We start from the raw sequence: 25580 nt of genomic DNA, 5'->3' as shown, positions 1-25580 counted from the left end.
GTACTTGAATGATAATAGTCACACACCCTTACATGACACATGTGGTGTTACACAGTCACAATCTGATAGTCTCACACTCTATTATAACTGACCTCATACAAATCTCACACACTATATCACACAGGCTGACACAGTGTCATCCACAGTGTCTCCACAGTGTCACCACAATGTCACAAAAGAGCAGCAAAAATGCTGACCACACGTGGAGTCACAGACACACCGTAACACAAGAAAGGTTCAAGCTGTCATCCACAATCGTGCTCTCCCTTGTGGTTACTTAGGGTCACACAGGTGCGTAGACATGCATTACCCCCACACACCCACACTGTCCTCCCTCACTTCTCCCCTTGTTTGTTGTAGGAGATCCTTGACAGTAGTGCAAGTACCACCACTGCCCGCAAGCGCTGAGAATGCGTGAGCCAGAAAAGCCCGGTGGGCGTGGCTCGTCGCTCCGCCCCTCCCCCGGTGGGATCGCGGAGGCGGGGCGCCGAGCGACACCTCTCCTGGCCCCGCCCACTTGCTCCCTTTCTGGCTGGAGGCGTTCCTCCAAGTCTAAAGGGTGGTCGGAAAGGGTGGTGCTAGGCGGTAGAAAAAAAAAAACCGCAAGTTGACTCCAGCGTTCCTCCCAGCGGGGGGCGAGGCCTGTTAACCTCCACCTCCCACCCAGTTGACTTGGGCAGGGGGCGGGGCGGGCCGAGGCCGGCCCCTCGGAGCCGACTCCGCCCCGTCCCTCCGACAGGGAAGCGCGGAGAGTGCAGCCCAGCAGTCACAGGGTTCCCGCGCGTCCTGAGTCTCGGGCCTTGCATACCCAGGACCCCGAAAAATGGCTGTCAAGAAGATCGCGATCTTCGGCGCCACTGGCAGGACCGGGCTCACCACCATGGCGCAGGCGGTGCAAGCAGGCATGAGCCGGGGCGGGTGGGGGAGTCACAGGGTACACCCGCAGAGCACTAGGAAGAGACATCAGGGTGCTGGAGCCGGGCAGAGGCTGGTTGGGGTCATCAGTGCCCCAACCAGGTTGTGTGGAGATTCAGGGAGCGAAACAAATGCGGGGGTGCTGGGGCAGAAATAGGGGAGACTACGATACTCCGTTTTATGGGAGTCCAAGGCACAGAAATTAGCTATGGGAGCCTAGGAGACTCCTTGTGACACAGTTATGTGTAAACCCAGAGGTGTTATGAAATGTGATTGTGGTTGTGATTGCGGTGGGGGTGGTCTTTAGCACATCCTGAGAGGGTTTACTAAGCTAGCAAGGGTTTGCTGCTCAGCAGTGCCTTCTCTCTACATGAGTTAAATCCCGGCAGCCCTCATTTGGAGTGGGGACTAGTATTCCGTTCCTCCTTTGACAGATGAGAAAACTGAACCCAGAAATGACTTGCCCCAATATCACAGCTGGTGAGAGGCAGTGCTGGGATCTGAACCCAGTTCATACTCCAAAAATGTCCATGGGCTTTGGCTTGGACACAAGAGCAGGAAATAGAAAAGTTCAGGAGGCAGGTTGCTGTGAGCATCTAGCAGAAAGAGGTCACTGAGACAGGAGCAAGACTCTGGAGCACTAGTCCTAGGAAAGTCACCCAGGGCTGAAAATTCAGAGTTGCTCCAGAAGAGGGTGCAGGATCCCACAGCCTCTCCCGTCCAGTCTTCCAGCTGGGCCTGGGACTTCAAGATATAGAGCCCCACCCGTTCAAGCATTGGTGACTCTGAAGATATTGACTATCTCCATGCCCCAAAAGGGTGGAGGCCACCACCAGTATCCCACTTTGTTGTCTCCCAGCCCAGCCCTCCCTTGGGCCTCTTCTGAAACTTCCTCATTGGGCAGGCTGACCTCCTCCCTGGGGATCTTGTGAGGATCTTGACTTGGGGGCAGGAAGAACAGCGAAAACCCATTTGCTGATCAGCATTTCTAGGGTAGGCGTGGGGAAGGAAAAGGGAGAAGTTGGAAAGTGCTGAGTCATCCTGAATACCGGGATTTCCATGTTTTCTTCACCTTTAATCCCCAGTGCCACTGGGGTCCGCTGGCCCACCCTGCTGGTCACAACTGGGACTGCTCCCAGGGGAATGAGTTGGAGTCTAGGGAAAGCCCTGCCCTAAAATTGAATTGAGGTTTTATTTATCTTTGTGTGATTCAAGCAAGACCAAGAGTCCTGACAAGCACAAACAAGTGTCAGCCTGCCTGCATTCAGGTGGCCAACTCTGCCACTTAACACCTGTGTGACCATATGCTTTGTCATCTAGAACTGTGTGCCTAGATATCTGTAAAATGGACTTGAGATTACTAGTACTTGCCCTGGGTCACTTACAATGATTAAATTAGTTACTGTGTGGGAAGTGCTTAGAACCATAGCCATTGATAGCTGGTGATGAGTAAATACACCTTGGTTGATTGAATTCACATTATAGCCTAGCTCTGAATTCTGCAGACTCTGGATCAGTTGCTTAAGTAAAAATTTTACCTTCTCTACGTATTAGCTGTGTGGCATTGGCCCATTTACCTAAAGTTGTGTCTGAGTTTCCCATCTTCAGAATAGGCATGATAATAGCTACTTTGTAGTGTTGTAATCCAGTGCATGTCAAACTGTAGGTCATAATGGGTTCAGAAGTATGTAAATCACAGCAGTATCAAAATGTATCACATATTTTTAGCTTAGTGAAACTTTTGTTTTAATTATGTGTGTGTGTGTGTGTGTGTTTGTGTTTGTGTGCCCTGGGTTAGACAGTGAAATCCATTTTATATTGAAGATTGAGATCAAAAAAGCTTTAAAGGGACTTGACCTCTGCAACTTATTCTTATAATTGGTGGAAAATGCATGTATTTCTCTATGTACATGTATAAATATATTTATATGCAAATGCATGTAGTTATGCATGTTAAATTTAAAGAGAGATGAATAAGGCAAAAGCAAAAATGAAGAATCTGGGTCTTGCAACTTCTCTATAGGTCTATTTATTTCAAAATAAAATTAACAGAAAAATGTAAATAAGGGAAGGGATTTCTTAAAAAAAAAAGCTTGGAAATATCTCTAGAAGACTCTTGTTCTTTATAAAGGGTAAATGTATGAAGCCATACTATTTGATATGATAGCTACTGGCCACATCTGGTTCTTTAAATTTAAATGTGAGTTATGAGGCTGAGATGGGAGGATCACAAGTCAAATTTTTTTTTAAATTATTTTTTAGTAGTCAATGAACCTTTATTTTATTTATTTATTTATTTATTTATTTATATGTGGTGCTGAGAATCAAACCCAGCGCCTCACACCTGCTAGGCAAGTGCTCTACCGCTGAGCCACAACCCCAGCCCACAAGTCAAGTTTTGAGACCACTCTCAGTGAGATCCTGTCTCAAAATAAAATTAAAGTCTGGGGGTGTGACTCAGTAACAGAGCAGCACCCCTGGATTCAGTCCCCAGTACCGCAAAAAGAAAAGATAAATGTGAATTAAGTTTTAAAAAATTTGTGTGTGTGATGCTGGGGATCTAAAAATTCTTTTTAAAAAAACACCCCATTTACTCATTTATTTATAGAAGGCATTTGGGGGATCTTTATGAGTGTTGCCACTCATCACTAATAATGTCAGCACCCACAGGACCCTTATGCTGTGCCTGTGTTCAAAGCTCTCATGGTTGGGAGAACGTGTCTGGGTCTGTTTGGGCTTCTCTAACAAACACCTTATCTCTGTGATTATAAACAACAGAAATGCACTGTGCACAGTTCTGGAGTCTGGAAGACTCAAGGCACTGCTGGTAGATGGTGCTTCCAGCTGTGTCCCCACTTGCTAGCTCTCTGGGGTTTCTTTGATATGGGCACAATTCTAACTCATGAGAGCAGGGTCCTCATAACCCACCTCCCAAAGGCCTACCTTCATCACCTTGGTGATTAGCTTTCAACAGATGCATTTCGGAGGAAACACAAACATTCAGACCATAACAACATGTTTCTAAAAAAGATACGTGCATGTTGGGACATGCCTGTAATCCCAGTGATTTGGGAGGCTGAGGTAAGAGGATCACAGGTTCAAGGCCAGACTTCACAACTTGGACAGGCCCTAAGCAATTTGGTGAGACCCTGTCAGCCCCTGTCTCAAAATAAAAAGTAGGAAGGGCTGGAGTTGTGGCTCAGTGAGGAAGCACCCCTCCATTCAATTTCCAGTACATCCAAAATTAAAAAGATAAAAGATGTACGCCTGGTGACACATGCCTGCAATCCCAGCCACACAGGAGACTGAGGCGGGAGGAAGATCACAATTTCAAGGCCAGACTCTGCAATTCAGCAAGACCCTGTCTCAAAATGAAAAGGGGATGGGAATGTTATCTCAGTGGTAGAGCGCCTCTTAATAAGTAGTACTTAAAAAAGAAAAATAAGAAAGAAAGACATGTGCACAACCTTTAGGGTTCGGTAGTGGCTTATTTTGTGTGGTGCTGGGGATTGAAGCCAGGTGCCAGGCCAGCAGGTCACCACCTGAGCTACGTCCCCGACCCACTGGGGTTTGTTTGAATTGGTAGTGGCAGTTGGGCAATGGCCAGGTCGGCTCCCACCATGTTGGTGTCGCCCTCCATGAGAAGGGGATCATAAGGGATGGGGAGGCCGGGTGTGGTGGTCTCCTTTCAGAGACCAGGAAGTTGAGGTCTGATCCAGGAGGGGGCTGCACAAGGTTCCTCGGCCAGAGAGTGGTAGGGCTAGAGTCTGAACCTGGGTCCGTGGGACAGTATAGCCTGAGTTTTCACATTTGTAACAGGTCAGGGAGATGGCAGTGAATGGGACAGCCCCTGGACTCAGGGCTGGTGGTTCACTCCAGGTCAGCAGCAGGAGTCCCATGACAGAGGAAGTGCAAGTGACCAGGGGACCAGGTGAGAGAGGGCAAAGAGTGCTCCAGGCAGAGCGCAAAGGCCAGGAGGCAGGAGGCAGTGGGTTGTGTTTGAGGAACTGAAAAAAATGCAGTGGGTACAGAGAGGGCAGTGGTGGCTGGAGAGGAGGAAGGTCAGGTCCTGAGGGCCCTGAGTCGGTCTCAGGACTTGTCTGCTGTGGGCTTCGGGGTCGTGGGAGGCATCTGAGCAGAGGCTCTTAACTGGAAGGTTGTGACTGCCTTGTGCAATGTGGTTGGAGGGAGCAGACCAGGGCACAGGAGCTTAAAGGAGGCGTGGAAGGGGCCAGGAACAAGACTCAGGGCTGGTCCAGGCCAAGGGATAAAACTGTAGGATGATCAAAAGGCATGACAGCGAACAATGAGATGGGGCTTATGTCAGTGTGAGGTGCTATGCTAAACTTTTGGTTCATTTGTCTTGGTTTTGCTTTTGCGTTTTTTTGTTTTAGTTTTTTGGTACCAGGGATTGAACCCAGGGGTGTGTAACCATTGGGCTGCATTCCCAGCCTTTATTTTTTGTTTTGAGACAGGGTCTTTCTAAGTTGCTTAGGGCCTCGCTAAATTGCTGAGGCTGGCTTTGAACTTGCAATCCTCCTGCCTCAACCTCCCATGCTGCTGGGATTTCAGGCATGACCAGCACTTTTGCATTTTTTTATAACAGCACTATAGAGCTATAATTCATATGCTACATAATTCACCTATTTAAAATATACCATTCAGTGGTTCTGCATATTCAGAGTTGTGCAAGTATTCTCACAATCAACTTAGAACATTTTGACACTGGGTGCACACCTGTAATCCCAGTGGCTCAGGAGGCTGAGGCAGGAGGATCACAAATCCAAAGCTGGCCTCAGTAACTTATCCAAGCCCTAAGCAACTTAGCAAGACCCTGTCTCAAAATAAAAAATAAAAAGGGGTGGGGATGTGTCTCAGGGATTGAGTGACCCTGTGTTCAATCCCCAGTACAAGAAAAACATTTTTATCAGCCAAAAAATAAACCCGAGGGGTTGGGGATATAGTTCAGTTGGTAGCAAGGCCCTGGGTTAAATCCTCAGCACCAAAAATCAATCAATCAATCAATCAATCAATCCTGTTTTCCTACCCAACCCGTCCCCAACCCCAGAAAAGCACTCCCTTACTTCCTGTTTGTATGGATTTGCCTGTTCTGTTTTTATTATTCCATTCATTAATGGAATCATACAATGTTGGTTCTTTGTAACTGTCTTCTTTCATTTGGGAAAAAAAAAATTTTTTTTTCAAGGTGCATGTTGTAGCATGTCATTTCCTTATATTACCAAAGGATATCCCATTTATTCATTAACCAGTTGATAGATGTTATGAATAATGCTACTGTAAACATACACGTGCAAGTTTTGCGTGGAAACATGTTTTCGTTTCTCCTGGGCAGAGATCTCAGAATGCTGGGTGATATGCAGCGCTGTGTTTGATCTACTGAAGACCTTCGGGGCTGATTGCCAGAGCAGCTGCACTGTTCTGTTCTGCGTGGCCAGCAGCAGTGTCTGAGGGCTCTTGTCCTCACACGGTCACTGGCATACATCTCTCTTTACTCTAGCCATCCTGGTGGGTGTGAAGTGATCTCCTGGTTTGATTTGCATTCCATGACGACTAATGGTATTGAGCCTATTTTCATGTGCTCGTTGGCCATTTGTCCATCTTATTTAAATGATGTTGTACATCTATTTAGTTGGATCATTTGTTTTTAACATTGTGTTTTGTTTTGTTTTTAATTTTTTTTAGTTGTTCATGGACCTTCATTTTATTTATTTATATATAGGTGGTTCTGAGAATCAAACCCAGTGCCTCACACATGCTAGGCAAGTGCTCTACCACTGAGCCACAAGCCCAGCCCTAATGTTGTGTTTTAAGAGTCCTTTTATGTATTCTAAATGCAAGTCCCTTATCAGATATGATTGCAAAATTTTTCTTCTATTCTGTAGGTCGTATTTTTACTTTTGTTTTGGGGGGGTTGGGTAAACAGGGATTGAGCTCAGGGGTACTCCACCACTGAGCCACATCCTAACCCCTATTTTGCATTTTATTTAGAGACAAGGTCTCTTTGAGTTTCTTAGGGCCCCACTTTTGCTGAGGCTGGCTTTGAACTGTAGATCCTCCTGCCTCAGCCTCTCTCTGCTGGGATTACAGACCTGTGCCATTACACCGGCTATGTTTTTACTTTCTTGACGGTGTCCTTTGAAGGACAAAAGGCTTTAATTTTGATGATGTCCAGTTTATCTGTTTTTGCTTTTGTTGGTTATGCTTTTGGTGTGGTGTGTGCTTGTAATCCCGGCTGCTCAGGAGACTGGGGCTAGTGGATTGTTTGCACCTAGGAGTTTGGGGCCAGCATGGACAACTTAATAAGACCTTGTCTCAAAGAGAGAAAAAGAGAAAGAGGAAGAGAGAAGAGGAGGGAAGGAGGGAAAGAGAGAGGGAGGGAAAAAAGAAACCATTGTCTAATCCAAAGGAGGGGGCCTGAGACAAGTTATAGTCCTGAAGGGCATGTCCCCCTTCAACTAGCTCCCACAACTACAGTTTCCACCACCTCCCAATAATGCCATCAAGTTATGAGAATCTATTGGTGGATAAACCCATTGATTAGATCAGAGCCCTCGTGCTCCAGTACTTTCCAAAAGCTTCACCTTCGAACCCTGAAGCATGGGAGACCAAACCTGCAACACATGAGCCTTTGGGGGACATTCCAGATCCAGGCCCTCACGGTGTCATTTCCACACGGCCCCTTCACTCTTGAAGCCCTGGCTTACCTCTAGTACTGCAAGATTCACAGCCTCATCTTGTCCCTTCCTGACTGGGTCCTCCTGTCAGTCTTTTCTTCAAGGAGCTCTGGGTCCATTTTTCAGGGAATGATCTTTAGACTTCAGCTTGAGCAGCCACAAGAAGATATCATAGACTGAGGGCCATAAACAATGGACATACCTTGCTCGCCATTTGAGTCTGGAAACTCTAAGATCAAGGTACTGCATATTTAGTCCCTGGGAAGGGTCCATATCCTAGCTTGCAGATGGCCTTCTTGCTGTGTCCTTACTTGGTAGGGGGAGAGAGAGAGTGCTCTGGTCTCTCTTCCTTTTATGAGAATAGTAATCCCAATCCCAGTGGCTGGGGAGGCTGAGGCAGGAGGATTACAGGTTGGAAGCCAACTTCAGCAACTTAGTGAGGCCCTAAGCAAATTAGCAAGACCCTGTCACAAAATAAAATATGAAAAAGGGCTGGGGGTATGACTCAGTGGTTAAGCACCCCTGAGTTCAATCCTTTGTAACAAAAAAGAACAGTAAACCCATCATGGGGACCCTGCCTCCTGGCTTCATCTAAACCCAATTGCCTCCCAAAAGCCTTACCTCCTAATAGAACATGTTGGGGGCTAAGGCTTCAACACCTGAATTCGAGAGGTCAGAAACATTCAGTACATAACAGAAATCACAATTAATCATTTTATTTTTAAAATATAACCATTACGGGGCTGGGGTTGCAGCTGTGTTAGAGCACTTGCTAGCACGTGTGAGGCACTGAGTTTGATCCTCAGCACCACACAAAAGTAAATAAATAAAATAAAGGTATTGTGTCCATTTACAACTAAAAAGTATTTATATATATATCTACATTACAATACACCAAAACATTAAGTTCCTTTGCCTTTGTTTAAAACAAAGGAAGAAGAAGGAATATATTAGTTGTGAACTTTAAAAAGTGTGTGTGTGTGTGTGTGTGTGTGTGTGTGTGTGTGCGCGCGCGCGCGCGCTGGAGTCCAGGGAGACAGAGTTAGCTAAAATTCTTTTGGGAGGGGACATACCGAGGTGATATTCAGAATCTTTAATGACCACTAACGGAAGGCTGGGCCTCTAGAAGTGAGGCCTGGGGTCAGGGTCTGGGACCAGTCTTGCAGAGGTCAGTTCAGGGGCAGCTCTGTCCCCCGGGTTCCTCCGGGACCATGATGGGCAGCACAGAGCGGTGCCCTGCCAGACGTCAGCCTTGCGTGCTGGAGGGCGGGGAGGGGTGGGGCGTGGGGAGGCCTCTCCTGCAGAGTGCGTGGGTGGGCAGGAAGGCGTCGCCCAAGTTCAGCCGTGGGTGTGCCAGCAAAAACGTGGGAAGAGCTCAGAACAGGAACCAGGGGATGACCTTGGGGCTCATGGCACCCTGGAGCCCGAGTGCCAGCCCACAAGCCCGCTGACCTTCCTCTCTGCTCCCTTTGCCCACAGGTTATGAGGTGACTGTGCTGGTTCGGGACACCTCCAGGCTGCCATCTGAGGGGCCCCAGCCGCACCACGTGGTAGTGGGTGACGTTCGGCAGGCACCTGACGTGGACAAGACCGTAGCTGGGCAGGATGCTGTCATCGTGCTGCTGGGCACTGGCACTGATCTCAGTACTGAGCCCCCTCTCTGTCCGCGGCCCCTTCCTGTACCTCGGCCCCCAGCACCACTCCCGCCCCCAGCCCCACCCCTGCCACCCCTGCCGCCGCCACCGCCACCCACCAGTGACAGCCACTCTCTGTCCCCTCTAAGGTCCCACTACAGTGATGTCTGAGGGCACCCGGAACATTGTGGCAGCCATGAAGGCTCATGGAGTGGACAAGGTCGTGGCCTGCACCTCGGGTGGGTGGTGGGGTCATGGAGGGTGGGTACTGGACGGGCATCCCAAGGCCCTCTGAAAGTGACATTGAAGCAGTTCTGAGTTACTGTGCTGTGTGCCTTCACCTTGCTGAATGATGCTGGGGACATAGTAGTGACCAACACAGTCCTGGACTTTGCGATTGCAGGACTCCCAAATGAGAGAGGTGGTAAACAGGTTCATGATCAAGCGGACATCCCAGATGAACAGGGTGGGCTGGAGAAGGAGCAGGCAGAGGGTCAGGGCCAGGTTAGGAGAAGCCTGGGAGGAATACGGGAGCCCAAAGGAGACCCAGCCCAAGAGAGGTCAGGGGAACCTTGCAGAATGAGAGAGCATGGACACACACCAGCTCTCTACCCCTGAGCTCCCAGTTATGGAGAGTTAGAGTTGGACATTAAGCAAGTAGTTGTCCTGAGGGGCTGGGGATGTGGCTCAGTGGCAGAGTACTTGGCCTGGCATGTGCGAGGCCTGGGTTCTGTCCCCAGCACCACAAAATAATAACAATAATGATAATAGTTGTCCTGAGTAATCCAAAAAGAAAGTTACAGGGTGCATAACGAGAACAATTAATGCTAGCTAGACTTGGTGGTACACAACTGTGATCCCAGTGACTTGAGAAGCTGAGACAGGAGAATCGCAAGTTCAAGGCCAGCCTTAGAAACTTAGCCAGGCCCTGAACAATTTAGGGAGATCCTGTCTCAAAATTAAAAATTAAAAAGGGCTGGGGTAGTAGCTCAGTGGTAAAGCACCCCTGGTTCAATGCTCAATTAAAAAAAAAAAAAAGAACAATGCTAACAGCATTTACTGGATGCTAAGTACTGTCTGTACCCCTTAGAGATGAAGCCACTTGCCAGCCCTGTGGCACACACCTGTAGCCCAGTGGCTGGGGAGACTGAGGCAGGAGGATCAAAAGTTCAAAGCCAGCCTCAGCAACTTAGCAAGGCCCTAAGCAACTCAACAAAAACCCGTCCCTGAATAGAATACTAAAAGGGCTGAGGAGCGGGCTGGGGTTGTGACTCAGTGGTAGAGCGCTTGCCTAGCATGTGTGAGGCACTGGGTTCAATCTCAGCACCACATAAAAATAAATAAAATAAAGATCCATATATATATATATATATATATATATATATATATATATATATATATATATATATAAAATAGTGGTTCTCCAGGTAGCAGGGCAGCAAGCCCCAGGACCTGGCAGCCACGCCCAGCTGGAGGGCAGGAAGTAAAATCACTTAAGGCTTTTCTTCCTTCAAGCTTTTTGAAATGGAGAAATTACTTCAGACCTGTAATTTTAGAATGGTCTACTCTTGATTTCTCTCTCTCTCTTCTTTTTTTCCTTTTCTTTGTGTTTGTGTGCCCTCCTGCATGCAATTTGAGATGAGGTCTCAAACTCCTGGGTTCAAGTGACCTTGCAGCCTCAGCCTCCCAAATAGCTGGCACTACAAGCCCATGCACCACACCAATCTTCCATATTTATTATTATTAATTAGTTAATTAATTAATTAGTACTGGGGATTAAACCCAGAGCCTTTCACATGCTAATCAAAAGCTCTACTACTGAGTTACAGTCCAGCCCTTTATTTTATTTTACTTTTTTTTAAGGCAGGATCCTACCAAGTTGCCCAGACTGACCTCAAACTTGCAATAGTCCTGCCTCAACCTACTGAGTCACTAGGATTATAGGTGTGCACCATCATGCCTGGCTTATAAAAAAATTCAAACCGAAGAAACAAAATAGTAAAATGAACACCTACATTGTTGCCACCTTGATTCAAAAATTATTAATATTGCCAGGCACAGTGGCACACACCTACAATCCCAGCAACTCCAGAGGCTGAAGCAGGAGGATTGAAAGTCCAAGGCCAGCCTGGGCAACTTGGCAAGACCCTGTCTCAAAATAAAATTTTAAAAGGAGTGGGGATGTGGCTCCGTGGTAGAGTGCATGCCTGGCATGTGTGAGGCTCTGGGTTCAAACCCTATTACTGCCAAAAAAATCATTAATATTTATCATAATTGGTTTATCTGTATACAAACACATGCACACAAATATTTTTGTTTTTCTTTTCCTAAACTATTTGATGCGCTGTTACATACCCAGGGAGCCCTTGAGCAACTCCTAAGAAAGGGACTTTGTCTTCTAGAACACAGTGCTGTTGTCACAGCCAAGGAAACGAACTCTAGACCTCATCTAGTCCCTAAATCTTAGTGTTAAATAGTTCCTCCAGGTTCAGATTTCAAGATTAGAAAGATCCTGGCCTCTTAGGAGCTTGGAGTTAATCCATCACAGTTTGGGAAAGGGTTTTTTTTTTCCGTGGGGGGTGCGGATACGGGGAATTGAACTCTGGGGCACTTAACCACTGAGCCATATCCCCAGCCTTATTTTGTATTTATTTAGTCGGGGTCTGACTGAGTTGCTTAGGGCCTTGCTAAATTGCTTAGGCTGGCTTTGAACTCAGGATCCTCCTGCCTCAGCCTTGGATTGGCTGGAACTGCCTGAGCTGGGAGGGTTGTTTTTTAAAGGGTTTTCTGAGAGGATTAGAAAGAAATCCCCAGAAGACAGAATGGACTCATGATTGCCCCCTAGAGGCAGAGGCTGTCCTCAGTGCTGAATGAGGAGGGAGGCCCTTGCTGTGTGGCCTTGGACGCCCACTTCAGACTTGGTTTTCTCTTCTGTAAAGAGGGAATCCTGCTGTCCACGAACCAGTGGGACAATCACAGTGACCAGTGATCCAGTTTGACTCTGTGTCAGATCTCATTGCAACCATCAGCTTAACTGCAACACAGTTCTTCCTTTTGGTCCTGGGAATGAATCCAGGGCTTTGTGCATGCTGAGCACCTGCTCTACTACTGAGCAATGTCCCAGCCCTGACTCTAGCTTCTCTCATCTCCGTTCACATATGAAGAAACAGAGGCCAGTGGTGGACCGAGAACTTCTACCTAGATGCAACCCGAGCTCTTAATCATCTTACCAAACTGCTCCTAAAACATTTAGCATGGTTGGCCAAGCATGGTGGCGCACACCTATTATCCCAGCAGCTTGGGAGGCTGAGGCACTGAGGCAGGAGGATTACGAGTTCAAAACCAGCCTCAGCAACTTAGTGAGACCCTGTCTAAATAAAATGTAGAAAAAGGGCTGGGGGGGCTGGGGAGATAGCTCAGTTGGTAGAGTGGTTGCCTTGCAAGCACAAGGCCCTGGGTTCGATCCCCAGCACCCAAAAGAAAAGAAAAGAAAAGAAAAAGGGCTGGGGATGTGGCTCAGTGGTTGAGTGACCCTGAATTCAATCCCCAGTACCCAAAAAAAAAAAAATTTAGCATGGTTGGGACATGGTTTGTATTCTAAAAATCTGAGCTTGTATGATAGCCTTGGTGGGGCTATGTAATGCCTTCGAATATGCACTGAACGCCGACAGTGTTCCAGGCCCTTCTAAGGGCTGGGAATGCAGGAGTGAACATAACAAAGTTCCTGCCTGTGGAGCTAATGTTCTAGGGGAGGAGGGACAAAGTATATTAGGCCCAAGGGTGACTTTTTGGTTTGAAAGCAGAGAAGGATACTAAGGGGAAAATACAGGCAAAGTAAAGGGGATTGTCAGGGTGGGGTGCAATTTTAAATAGAATGGTCAGGAAAAGTTGCACTGATGCGTGACCTTTAACCAAAGTGTGTAGGGAAAAGCAGGGAGTTGAGAGGGAATCGCACTGGGGCGGAGAGACCAGCAGTTGCAAAGGCTGCCAGCCGGAGCCTGGCTGGCACAGGGTAATTGGAAGGGAAAGTGCCAGGCCGTGATGTCAGGGGGTTGATGGGGCCAGTCGGGTGGAACCTGAAGAGGGCTTGGCTTTCACCCTGAGTGAGATGGAGCACCATGGACAGGATCTGAGTCAGGTGTTCGCACGCTCCCTTGACTGGGAGGGATGGGGGTCAGGGACAAGGAGACCAGGGAAGAACAAGCGGTCACAGTGGATAGGACTGGGAGGGGTAAGAAAAGGTCAGATTTAGAATGACTGTGATCTGCAGACTGCTCTGGGTGGGGTTTGAGAGAGAAGTGACTGGAAGAATCCCATTCTTGCAACTGTGAGGCTGCGGCGAGCCCCTGTAGCATTTTTGCCCTGGGACCAAGACCCAATAGCACAGGCTGACCTTGCCCTGTCTCCCCATCAGCCTTCCTGCTATGGGACCCAGCCAAGGTACCCCCACAACTGCAGGACGTGACTGACGACCACATCCGGATGCACAAGGTGCTGAAGGAGTCAGGCCTGAAGTACGTGGCTGTGATGCCACCGCACATAGGTGAGTGGAGCTGGGACCCAGCAGCCCTGTCACCACCAGCCTATTCCCACCTGCCCTCTGGCGACCCTAAAATTGCACATCAGTGCACATACCTGTCATCCCAGCAGCACAGGAGGCTGAGGCAGGAGGATCGCAAGCTCAAAGCCAGCCTCGGCAACTTAGCAAGACCCTAAGCAACTCAGTGAGACCCTGTCTCTAAATAAGATATAAGTGGGCTGGGGATACAGTGCAGTTGGTAGAGTGTTTGCCTTGCAAGTACAGAGGCCCTGGGTTCTAATCCCCAGTACTGCAAAGCAATAAATAAAATATAAGAAGGGGCTGGGGACTGGGGTTGTGGCTCAGTGGCAGAGCACTTGCCTATCATGCGTGAGGCACTGGGTTTGATTCTCAGCACCTCATACAAATAAATAAAGGTCCATTGACAGTTAAATATTTTAAAAAAGGAAAAGAAGGGGTGGGTGCTGGGGATGTGGCTTAGTAATCACCCTGAGTTCAATCCCCGGTACCAAAAGAGAAAGAAATTCCCAGTTCATATTCAGGTGCCCCTCCAAAAGAGAAAAAAAAAAAAAAAGGCGAACGTGCTTCCTACCCTTCCCTGCTTTACTTAATCTCCCTTCTGAACCTGCCGACAGGCTGTTATCTCTGCTTAACAAAACACCCGAATGTAGAAATGTGAAACAACCGTGCTTATGGTGACTGTATTCCAGTACCTGGAGGTGACTAGGCTCAGTGGGTGACTCTTCTTTGGGGTCTCATATGGTACGGTCACATGGTGGCGGGGCCCAGTGTCACATGGAAGACTTCCTTATAGATACACCTGCTGGTTGATGCAGACATCAGCTGGATACCTGCAGGTGGCCTCCACATGTGGCCAGGGCTTCCTCACACCATGGAATCTGGGCCCCCAGGGTAAGAGTTTCCAGAGGGGACCTATGGAAGCTACATCATCTCTATGACCTTGTGTCAAAAGTCCCTTAGTGCTACTTCCACTGCATGTTGTTGATTAGAAGCAAGTTATTACACTTGCCTCGCATGCCCAAGACCTACTAGATTCAATCCCCAGCACCTGGGGCCAGAGGCAAGGGGGGGGGGATGGGGATGGGGTGGGGCCACAAGTTATTAGGGCTGATACAAATCAAGGAGAGGGAACTTAAATTTACCACACATAGAAGATACATTCTTGCTTTATCTGATTTAGTATGTGTATCCCTCACTGAAATGTCAGCTTTTTGACAGCATAGGGTTTTTGTTTGTGGGATGGAACCCAGGGCCTTGAACTTGCTAGGCCAGGGCTGTTCCACTGAGCGACACATCCCACCATCACCTAAGCAGGGGTTTTGTCTCGTTTCTCACAACTGTATTCCTGATGCCTCTTACAGGGCCTGGCATGTTGTAGGTGCTTAGTAGTTGTCAGGTGAACTAATGTGGGGAAACACTTGTGGTCCTGTCGTAGAGCATGTTAGTCAACTTTTTGTCACTGTGACCAAATACCTGAGAAAAGCAATTCAAAGAAGGAAAGGTCTATGTTGACTGACGGTTTCGGAGATTTCAGTCCGTAGTCACCTGGATCCTTACTTTTAGGCCTATAAAGAGTTAGAAACATAATGGCAGAGGGAAGCTGCTCACCTCATGACAGCCAGGAAGCAGAAAGAGAGCAAAAGGGGCTGGGGACAAGATATACCCTTCCAGCCAGGTTGCTGGCACACACCTGTAAGCCCAGCTAGTCTGCAGGCTGACACAGGAGGTTCACATGTTCAAGTTCAAACTCAGCAACTTAGTGAGACCTTGTCTCAAAATAAAAAATAAAAGAGCTGGGGCTGTAGCTCAGAGGTAGAATGCCTGGGAGCTAAAAACAAAAAGAAAGGTAGACCCCTCCAGGTCTTGTCCCCAGTGACATACCTCCTCCAACTAGGCCCTCCCAAAGTTTCTGCCACCTCCAATAATGCCATCAAGTTATGACTCCACCAATGGGTTAATCTACTAATGAGGCGCAAACCCTCAAGATTCAGTCACCTTCCCCAAGGCCCCACCCCTGAGTACTGCTGCTCTAGGAACCGAGCCTTCAACACCTGAGACTTTGGGGGACAGTCCAGGCACGAACCATAAGGAGAAGGAAAAGCAAAACCACAGCTGCACCCTTTTTCCCTTCTCAGGTCTGGAACCCATTCTAAGAGCAACTGAGTCAGGCCTAGGGAGAGGCGTATTCATTCAACAAATGCCTCTTGCCTGTGAATGTGTGCCTGGTGGCCATATAAGCGCTGGTGATGCGGGCCCTGTTCTCGTGAGGCAGACATTTCTAGTGGGGATAGATAAACCACGGGGAGAGAGAGAGAGACACATTTGCCAGCGACTCGGGAGGCTGAGGCAGGAGGATCACAAGCCACTTTGTTTTATTTTTTAGTTGTTGATGGACCTTATTTATTTATTTATATGTGGTGCTGGGAATTGAACCCAGTACCTCACACATACTAGGCAAGTGCTCTGCCACTGGGCCAAAAACCCAGCCCTATTTTATTTTTTGAAATGGGAGTCTCACTGTATTGCCAAGGCTGGTCTCTAATTCCTGGGCTCAAGAGACCCTTCCATCTTGCCCTCCTGACTAGCTGGCACTACGGGTTCATACCACCATGCCTGACTTGGGTGTCTTTTTAAATGTCCCATGTTCTAGATTTGTCTGGTTATTTTCTTGGATTCATATTAAACATTCGTGGCAGGAATGCCACGTGGTCCTTATTGCACATGACTTCGGGCTGCCCCCGGCCGGGTGATACTACATCCAATCCCTACATTGAGACGGTTGCTGTCAGATATCATTTTTAATTATCATAGTGTAACCACTAGATGATGCCCTCTGAACCATCAGGTTATGCCTGTCTACTGTCCCTTACTAAGGAAGTCCTGGCTGGGGCCGGGGTGTGGCTTAGTGGTAGTGTATTTGCCTGGTGTGCACAAGGCCCTGAATGCTATCCCCAGCACCATGAAGTAAAAAAGAAAGACCTAGTCGTATCCCTGGCATTGGACACACCAGTCCGTTGTTCACAGATGTGTCTCTTCTTCCAGGGCCTGGAGAACACAGAACCATACTTGAGACCTGTCACTCAGTCCTCCTAGTGGGGTCCAGAGACAGGAGAGCACCCAGGGTTGGGGGGAATCCATAACTAATCCAGCCCTTGCCACTGGAGAGTGGCACCCCACACCCCTGGGAGGTGACTTCCTCTCCCTAAGGCTCAGCTGGCCATTTGTAACCCTAGGTCCCAGCCTGACCTCTGAGTCTTCCTCTCCACCTAACATTGTCTCTTTTACTTGTTTGCCTTAGTTGCCTTCTTCTAATGAATGAATGTCTCCTGGGATTCCTGTCAGTTTTGTCCCATACTGAGTGCACCACACTGATGCATAATAGGAAATAAACAAGGAGCTGTTGAACAAATGAAGCAAAGGGTACAGATAAGGGCCTGCATGTGGGAAGTCCCTCTCGCCCGTTGTGCTGCCTGGCAGGGCACAGGTGGCACTGCCAAGGGCTTTGCAGTAGCCACGCACTGGGAGTGGGAAAAGACGTTTGCTTCAGCCACTCTCTCTGTCTTTACCTCACAGGGGACCAGCCGCTAACTGGGGCCTACACAGTGACCCTGGATGGACGAGGACCCTCAAGGGTCATCTCCAAACATGACCTGGGCCACTTCATGCTGCGCTGCCTCACTACTGATGAGTACGACGGCCACAGCACCTACCCCTCCCACCAGTACGACTAGGACCCTGGCCCCATCCAGGAGGACAGCATTCTAGAATACGAGGCACAAAGAAAGGAACAATAAAACTTGAGCCAAGAGCTTGAAATTATTCCAGACAACCCCACAATAGGACTCCTCCTCTCCCTGCCTTTGAGAATTTCAGTGTCTCTGCGTACAGTGTCCTAGGTACTCATTCATTTGTTCAGTAATGGTTTATCAAGTCCCTCCTCTGTGCCCAGCCCCTGTGCTGAGAGCCCAGTGGTGACCAAAGTAGCCGGGATTCCTGCTTTCTCTGCTGTCATGTATCTCATAGAGCGTGAGAAAGACAGCCCTGCCACTGACAGTGACAACCCTGCTTGGTCAGAGCTCGGATGCACAGAGTACATGGAAGAGTGGCATTCCTAAGGGGTCCCTGACCAGCTTAAAGAGCAAGAAAGGTTTTGTGGAGAGGGATATATGTTCAACCTGAGACCTGGTTCCATAAGAATAATCCAAGAGAAGTTTCTAGGGCAGAAGAAACAGCAGCAGCAAAGGCCAGGAGGCCAGAAAGCTCCTTAGAAGAGTCAAAATCTGTCCCCTACAGTTAGTAATACTGCTGTTCTGAGGTGAGAATGGTCAGATCTAAGAGGCTGGATTATGGAGGCTAAACTGTGCAAAGTCATTGTAAAAAGTTGAAGTTTCATTCTGAGGTTTCATGCAGGAGAGGGGTGGGGATACAGGTGCGTGTTTTTTAAAGCTCTCTTTGGCTACTATGTGGAGGTGGATCCATAGGAGGAGGACGGTGGAGGATGGGAGAGTTGAACCAAGGCAGGGGTGGAAGGAGCCCTCAGGAGCCTGGACGGACAGTCTGTGGAGAAGGGAGGGAGGACTACTCAGCAGGAATTAATCCACCCCACTTACCACCTATTTCCCCACCTCTGTAGCCCTAAGAAATCCTTTCCAGTTCTGCACTGCAAGCAGCAGGATGACTTGGTTGACAAATTCCAAGACTGGAGAACTGATCTGAGGAGACCTAAACCTCCTCCCTTCTACAGACGTCTAGAGAAACTGCCTCCCTCTCCCCTTTGTGGACACTTCTGGAGGGGCTGGGACATCGCTGGTGTAGTCTCTCAGGAAGCCAGCAGGATTCTAGTCTGTGCTCCCCATTTCTCTGTCACATTACCCAAGCATTTAATGAACTTCCACTGTGTATGAGCTCTGTGGCCTCCCAACAACATTGTCACTGTTGCTGTCATCCCTTTACATCAGGATACAGGGCCTGGAACCCATCATGGAGCAAGACAGTATGGCATGCCCCTCCCCCCCACCAGCCCCCACTTTCCAGGGGAGGATGATGCTGCAGAACAAGCCGCCGGAGATAGAGACAACCTTGGAACCCATTCTCAGGGACCCACAGTTCAGACAGTGATGGCCCAGGACTGAGATGGCAGAAGGGCCCGGGCAGGGTGAGGAGTCAGGAAAGCCACGGGAACCCAAAATTGGCCCAATCTAGACTTATCGGTGAGGGCTTCTGGGAAGAGGAAACCTTGGAATTTTTGGTTTTGTTTTATGTTTTGCAGTACTGGGGACGGACCCCCCGGGGTGCTCCACGGCTAAGCGACATTTCCAGCCCTGATTATTTTTTATTTTGAAACAGGTTTTCACTAAATTTCCAAGACTGGCCTTGAATTTGTCATCCTCCTGGATGACATGGGCCTGATTGAGAGATGGGAGTCTTAGGAGAGGCAGCCTAGGAATGAGGCTACATTTTCAGGACGAGGAAACAAATTAGAGTCCCAGAGGCCGTTCATTCTCGTTTGAGTGCTTGCTACGGAACTGGCATGTTGCAGGCACTGGAAGTAAAGCAGCAAAGAATTGCAGACAAAATCCCTGAGTTGTGCTGAGGGAAGAGTGGTGGAGCCATTTTAGGAAAACTGAAAGTGAAAGTTTTAGAAAAACTGAAAGTAAGGTAGCCAGCAACCAGGAGAGGATCACAGGCCAGATCGTGAAGGGGTTTGGGGCAAAAGCTTAAGGAGTTTAGACTTTCCAGGGTTGTGGGGGGCCATGAAACGTTTCCAGCAGCAGAGGGGCCATTCCGAGAGACGAAGGATGGAGTGCAGGAGGGTTTCCAGGAGGGACCACCAGAGGCCGTGCTGAGAAGTGTGCAGGAGTGAGACAGGGCCGCAACTTCTTAAGTGTCAGGCAGGGCGGGAGGACCTGGGCAGCGAAGGGGCGGGGCCGTGGTCACCCAGGCAACACAAGCCGCGCGGAACTATTGGCTGGCCTTTAGTAGCGTCATCCCCCTTCGCTACTCAGTGTCAGCCTTTGGAACACCCAGGGCGGGGCCTCCGCCAGTGGCTCAGCCCCGCCCGCCTGAAAGACAGGGACCGGAGTGGGTGCCAACCGGTCTTGCTCGGCGATGGGATCTGGTCTGGTATAAAGGGACCGTAGAGAGCAATACTGACGATCTTGGTGCGAGGATCGTAGCTAAATTGAAGGGAGCGGCTTTGACCGCTCTCCACCACCCTCGGCCCTCAGCCCTCGGTCCTAGAGATGTAGTCGGTCCCTGACCCATCGGAATCCTTTAAATGGTCAGGGGCGTAGGGGAGGGAAGGGCGGGTCGGGCGGGTCCGGTGGCTCCTGGCGTCCGGCGGTGGCTCCGCCCAGCCAATCGGCGCCCCGCGGTGGGCAGGGTTCCAACCAATCGCGGCTCGCGGCTAGGCTCCGGGGCGGAGCTGGGTGGTTTGAGGCCAGGCGGAGAGGCCCCCGGGAGGTGAGCTAGGTCTCTACCCGGTACTGGTGGGTCGCAACACGGTAGGCTTTCCAGGAGGTGGTCGCTGCGATCCTGGCAGCCGAGGTGAGGAGTGGCCACCTGATTGGGATTTACCTTGGGTTGGGGGAGGTGGAGGTGCGCTCCAGAGATTGGCGGAGGCGGGGTCCGGGAGGGAGTGGAGGGCGCAGATTAAAGGTGACTGATAAGGTTTGGAGAGTTTTAGGACCAGAGACTGAGCCTGCGATCCAGGACGGGAGGCGAGGCAGGATTTTCAAGTAGAGGAAATTTGAAGCTGCGACATGGAGTAATTGGAGAAGCCAGAGAACACGGGGAAGGAACTTTTGGGGCAGGGTGTCTAAAGATTAGAAGACAGTTCGGGTTTCACCGATGGGCTGAGTTCGGGGCTCCATAGTGTTCTGGTTAAGGTGTGAGAATTTTAAGGCTGGGATCATGAGCATTTGGAGAAACTAGAGAACTAGAGTCAAGGGATCTAAAGAGTCCAAGACGCCGTGGCGGGGAAGAAGTGCTCACGGAGAGTTCAGTGTTCGGTTCTTGAAGCCGGACGGAGAGTTTGAAGCTGAGATCTAGAACCGTTTCAAAGGGGAGAATACTAGGAGAGTTGAGGGAAGTCTCGAAATTGATATGCTCTGTCTTCCCAACGGGGTGCATATAAGAACATCTGTCGTCTTTGAGTGGTGTGCTGGGGCCTGGGTCTCTGGTCGCGAGAGCAGTCTGAGGAAGAATCCCCGACCTGCTGGGGTTTTAGGAACTGGGAGAAAGCAGTTTTAGAGTTGAGTTGGGTGGGGGAGGGGTGTTCCGGGCGTGGAGCTCAGACCCGCCGCCCCGGAGGCAATAGAGGGCGGGGCTCTGCTGGCGCCCGGCAGCTGGACGTCCGGGTTCCCTTCCCCCAACAACCGGAGCCCCTGTGCGCATGCCCTAAGGGCGGCAGTGGGCGTGGCTTCTTCCCGATGGCCAAGAGCCCTCTGGGGATTGTAGTGTGAAGTCTAGGTCGGTGTTTGTGCGTGGCGGCTATTGGTCCACATTTCCCAGAAGCACCTGGGCCCAGTTGGGGCGTTCCTGGGTGCTGAATAGAGACCCAAGGAGGGGCGGAGCCTGTCAAACGCCAAGGTCTAATTGGGTGGATCGCTAGGGGGCGGGTCTTGGCGTTACTTGAGTTCTAGCAAGTTTTCCTGTGGGGTGCGCTTTGGGGGAAGCTGAAGGCGCAGATGGAAGGAATGAGGAAGGCCCTCCTTCCCTTGCTCTTGGGAGCGCTCCCAGGCAGTTAAGGGAGAGACTATGAACAGAAATATCCTCCCTGTAAGAAAAAGAACCGACAAAATAGGTTCACTAACATTCTCCAGGTGGCACGAATATAATGCACTCAAGGAATAAAACTACTGAGCTGGGCGCAGTGGCGCAAGCCTGTAATCCCTGCGGCTCAGAAGGCTAAAGCAGCAGGAAGGCAATTTTGAGTCCAGCCAGAGCAACTCGGAGAGACCCTGTCTCAAAGTGAAAAAAGGACTGGGGAGGGGCTGGGGATGTAGCTCAGTTTGGTAGAGTGGCTTGCCTTACAAGCACAAGGCCCTGGGTTCAATCTCCAGCACCACCGGAAAAAAAAAAAAAAAAGGACTGGGGAATGTGGCTCGATGGTAGAATGCTCCTGGGTGCCCAGTAACAAAAACAAAAACTATCGACCTGGGATCGGGGCTCAGTGGTGGAGCTTTTGCCTAGAGTGCACAGGCCCTTGGGATTCCGCCCCCCTGCATGGCGTAGAGGTGGGTGAAGGGAGGGAGAGACTATTGAACAAATAATTCTTGTTCATTAAGTATTTTCTGCGTGTGCTGTGCCCTGTGCATATTACACATACGTGTCTCCTTGCCTATGTGGTGAAAAGTATTTTACAATCCCCATTTTACAAATGAGGACCAGAGAAGTGACCCTCACATCATTTCCCAAGATCACACAGCTGAGCAGTGTCCAAGGCAGAGTTCAAACCCGGAATTCTCTACTTCTTTTCCAGATCTCTGTACTCCACACCTATCTGGTGGATGACATATTTGAAGAAATCATTATTGTGGAGAATAGTTTTATTAAAACTCTGAAGGGCCGGCTGGGGTTGTAGCTCAGTGGTAGAGCGGTTTTTCTAGCATGGGTGAGGCACTGGGTTCTATCCTTAGCACACATAAAAACAAAGATTAAATTATTTATAAAAAATAACCTCTGAAGGACTTGGGTTAGGATCCTTACTATGCAGATGAGATTGATTCTTATGGATGTAAATTCAGTTTGAGCCCACAAATAGGCAAGTAAGTCAAACCCATCTATGTTTAAAAGTCCACATGTTGTTTTCTTTCTTTCTTTCTTTTTTTTTTTTTTTTTTTTTTTGGTACTGAGGTGGAAACCCAGGGACGCTCTTCCTCTGACCTACGTCCCCAGCCTTTCTTATTTTTATTTTGAGGCAGGGTCCTCACTAAATTGCACAGACTGTCTTGGAACTTGGACTCCCACCTTATGTTCTTAATCGCACGCGTTTACTCATCTCCTTCGATTTGTAGGATTCTGACTATGTGCATTTTAAAACTCACTCACAGCTCTACGGTCCTGCCTGAGAGAGTGGGATCCGAATGACCATGTCTCTGTTCTTGCCCCTCTTTTCTCCACAGGGCATCATGGTGGGAGGTCTGAAGAGGAAACACTCGGATTTGGAAGAGGAGGAAGAGGACGAGAAGTGGGACTGGAGTCCAGCAAGCCTGCGGAGCTGCCAGCAAGCTTTGCTCCGCATCTCCCTAGACAAAGTCCAGCGCAGCCTGGGCCCCCGGGCACCCAGTCTCCGCAGGCATGTCCTCATCCACAACACCCTACAGCAACTCCAGGCTGCCATTCACCTGGCTCCAGCACCTGCCCTGCCCCCCGAGCCCCTCTTCCTGGGCGAAGAAGATTTCTCCCTGTCCACCACCATTGGCTCTATCCTCAGGGAGCTCGAGACATCCATGGACGAGACGGAAGCTCCTCAGAATCCAGTGGCTCCCCCGGGCCTCCAGAATGAAGTGCTACCGCAACCTGACCCAGTCTTCTTAGAAGCTCTGAGCTCCCGGTACCTAGGGGACTCTGGCCTAGATGACTTCTTTCTGGACATTGACACATCTGCAGTGGAAAAGGAGCCTGTGCTGGCCCCCCCAGAACCTCCTCACAACCTCTTTTGTGCCCCAGGGTCCTGGGAATGGAATGAACTAGATCACATCATGGAAATCATTCTGGGGTCCTAAAACTACGGTGGAGGCAGAACCCTTCCTCACAGCGGCCTCAGTGGGCTGGATCCCTGGATGCGACTCGTGTGTGTGTTGATGGGGGCTCCAGAGAGTGACTGTGCTCCTTTCCTCCCATGTCAGGGTTCCACAAACTTGCATGTGTGTGTGTCTGGTTACCCCCACCTTCTGTGAAGGGCGGGTCTTCCTTAATTTATCTGTTCCAAATGCCTTAACGAGACTCTGTTTCTGGGAGTCTGACCTCTCGCTCACACGTTTCTTCTGCCTTTCCCTCCAGTTCCCGCTCCCCTTGTGACCGCTGGGGCCTCAGGGAAGATACAGTAGGGCCTGGCGCCAGTGGGGGTGTGCTGCCGGTGGCTCTAGAAACCCAGGATCTGCCCCTTGAGGGAGCGGGAGGGGCTGGTCTCCTTCCCCCAGGCTGAACCCCACTTCCTTGGCAGGACCCCAGCCCCAGCAGCCTCCTGATTCAGAACCAGGCCGGACCACGTGCAATAGGGTGGAAACCAAACTGCTCCGTGCCACGGGATTTAAAAGAAAGGCAGGGTTTGTGGTGGCTTTTTTTTTTTTTTTTTTTTTTTTGATTGTTTGTAATTTTTTATTTTAAATAAAAGTATTTTGAAAGGAATGTTGTTGCCTTAAGTTTCTAAACTTCACTGGGGTGATGGGAGGGACCTGGAAGTTTCCTAGGCACCTGCACCCTTTCCCTGAAGAGTTACTAAGTGCTTGTTAAGAGTGCTGTTTTACCCACATTATTTGAATTAAGTCTTTAATCCTAAGGATTATATAGAAGTACTTCTGTTATCACATTTTACATAGAAAACTACAACTCGGGCTGAGGGCGTGGCTCAGCAGTAGAGTGCTTGCCTAACATGGGCGAGGCCCTGGGCACTGCAAAAACATAAATGAAATTCAGAGGCTAAGTCACTTGTTCAAGGTCCCAGTTTAGGAAGACCAAGGACTAAGGAGGTAGGGTTCAAAGTTAGTTGGTTCCAGAGCTTTACTTTTGGTTGTTTTGCGGCACTGGGGATGGAACCCAGGTCCCTGGCGTGCCAGGTTAAGTGCTCTGCACTGAGTTACGTCCACAGCAAGAGCTTTGCCCTTAAGTATTGTGTTTATGATGCTCCTTGGTAGATTTAAACGTCCCAGTGGTGTGGGCTGGCACATGCAGTATATGTCACAGAACTTAAAAGCTAAGCTTTTCTCTGTTTGGAACTATGCTGTTGAGGCCCAGAGGGAAAGAACATGTCCACGGACACCCCACACTCCCAGTACTGAAAGCAGATCTTTTCAGGAGACTGCCAGGAAGCACAGCCCTGCTTGAGTTAAGGAACAGATACTTTGGGAGGTACAAGCTCCGGCTCGGCTTGAGAGAGTGAGGACAAAAAGAAGGGAAGCCAGGGGGAAGGCAATGTCTTACACTCTCAGGTGACCATTCCCTGGTGAGTTTATGCAGCATTAGGGACTTTTTTGACCCAGGCACTGGAGCACACCTGTAATCCCAGGTACTCAGGAAGCTGAAGCAGGAGGACTGACTGCAAATTCAAGGACAGCCAGGGCAAAATAAAAGGTTAGAGGTATAACTCAGGGGTAGACTGCCCCTGTGTTCAATCCCCAGGACAAAAAAGAACAAAGTGAATTTTCTGGAAGAATGGCAAGCAGGAACCACAGCTGAGTATATGATCCGTGGGCCAAGAGAGGATGAGGATTTGCCTGTGGTTTCTGGCTCATCCAAATATCTCACCCTGAGGGGGGCACTATAGTTAAGTTCAAAAGTAGACAGGTTACCTGAAAGTAGATGTCAGTCAAGAGAAGGAGGGAGGAAGTGATTAGGGGAGCACCTGAGCTTGCCTTCCAAGATGGATGTCCCACCGAATCATGTCTTCCTGTTCCTGAAGCTCCAGTAATTTCTTGTCCTATTCAGAATAAAACCCCAACTCCACTGACGTCTGTGAAGCCTGACTGAAACTCACTCCTGACAACTTCACTCTCCACTCGACTCTAATGCTGGTCTCTTCAGACCCCACGCTCATTTTCCACCCCAGGGCCT

At 49.4% G+C, this 25580-nt stretch overlaps 2 protein-coding genes across 2 annotated transcripts; both read left to right on the top strand.

Moving 5' to 3' along the window:
• Positions 1-658: 658 nt before the first annotated feature.
• Blvrb (biliverdin reductase B) lies at positions 659-18723 on the top strand. Its single transcript, XM_047528671.1, has 5 exons — positions 659-902; positions 9090-9254; positions 9394-9483; positions 13659-13787; positions 17379-18723. The coding sequence occupies exons 1-5, from the start codon at positions 824-826 to the stop codon at positions 17534-17536; spliced, it is 621 nt and encodes a 206-aa protein (XP_047384627.1). The 5' UTR covers positions 659-823; the 3' UTR covers positions 17537-18723.
• A 1462-nt stretch (positions 18724-20185) lies between these two features.
• On the top strand, positions 20186-24101 carry Sertad3 (SERTA domain containing 3). The gene is made up of 2 exons (XM_047528945.1): positions 20186-20351; positions 22931-24101. Exon 2 carries the CDS (start codon positions 22937-22939, stop codon positions 23531-23533), a length of 597 nt encoding a protein of 198 aa, XP_047384901.1. The 5' UTR covers positions 20186-20351; positions 22931-22936; the 3' UTR covers positions 23534-24101.
• Positions 24102-25580: the final 1479 nt, after the last annotated feature.

This window comes from Sciurus carolinensis, chromosome 16 (assembly GCF_902686445.1).
Source record: "Sciurus carolinensis chromosome 16, mSciCar1.2, whole genome shotgun sequence".
Lineage (NCBI taxonomy): Eukaryota > Metazoa > Chordata > Mammalia > Rodentia > Sciuridae > Sciurus > Sciurus carolinensis.
This window is presented reverse-complemented; position numbering and strand designations above follow the sequence as displayed.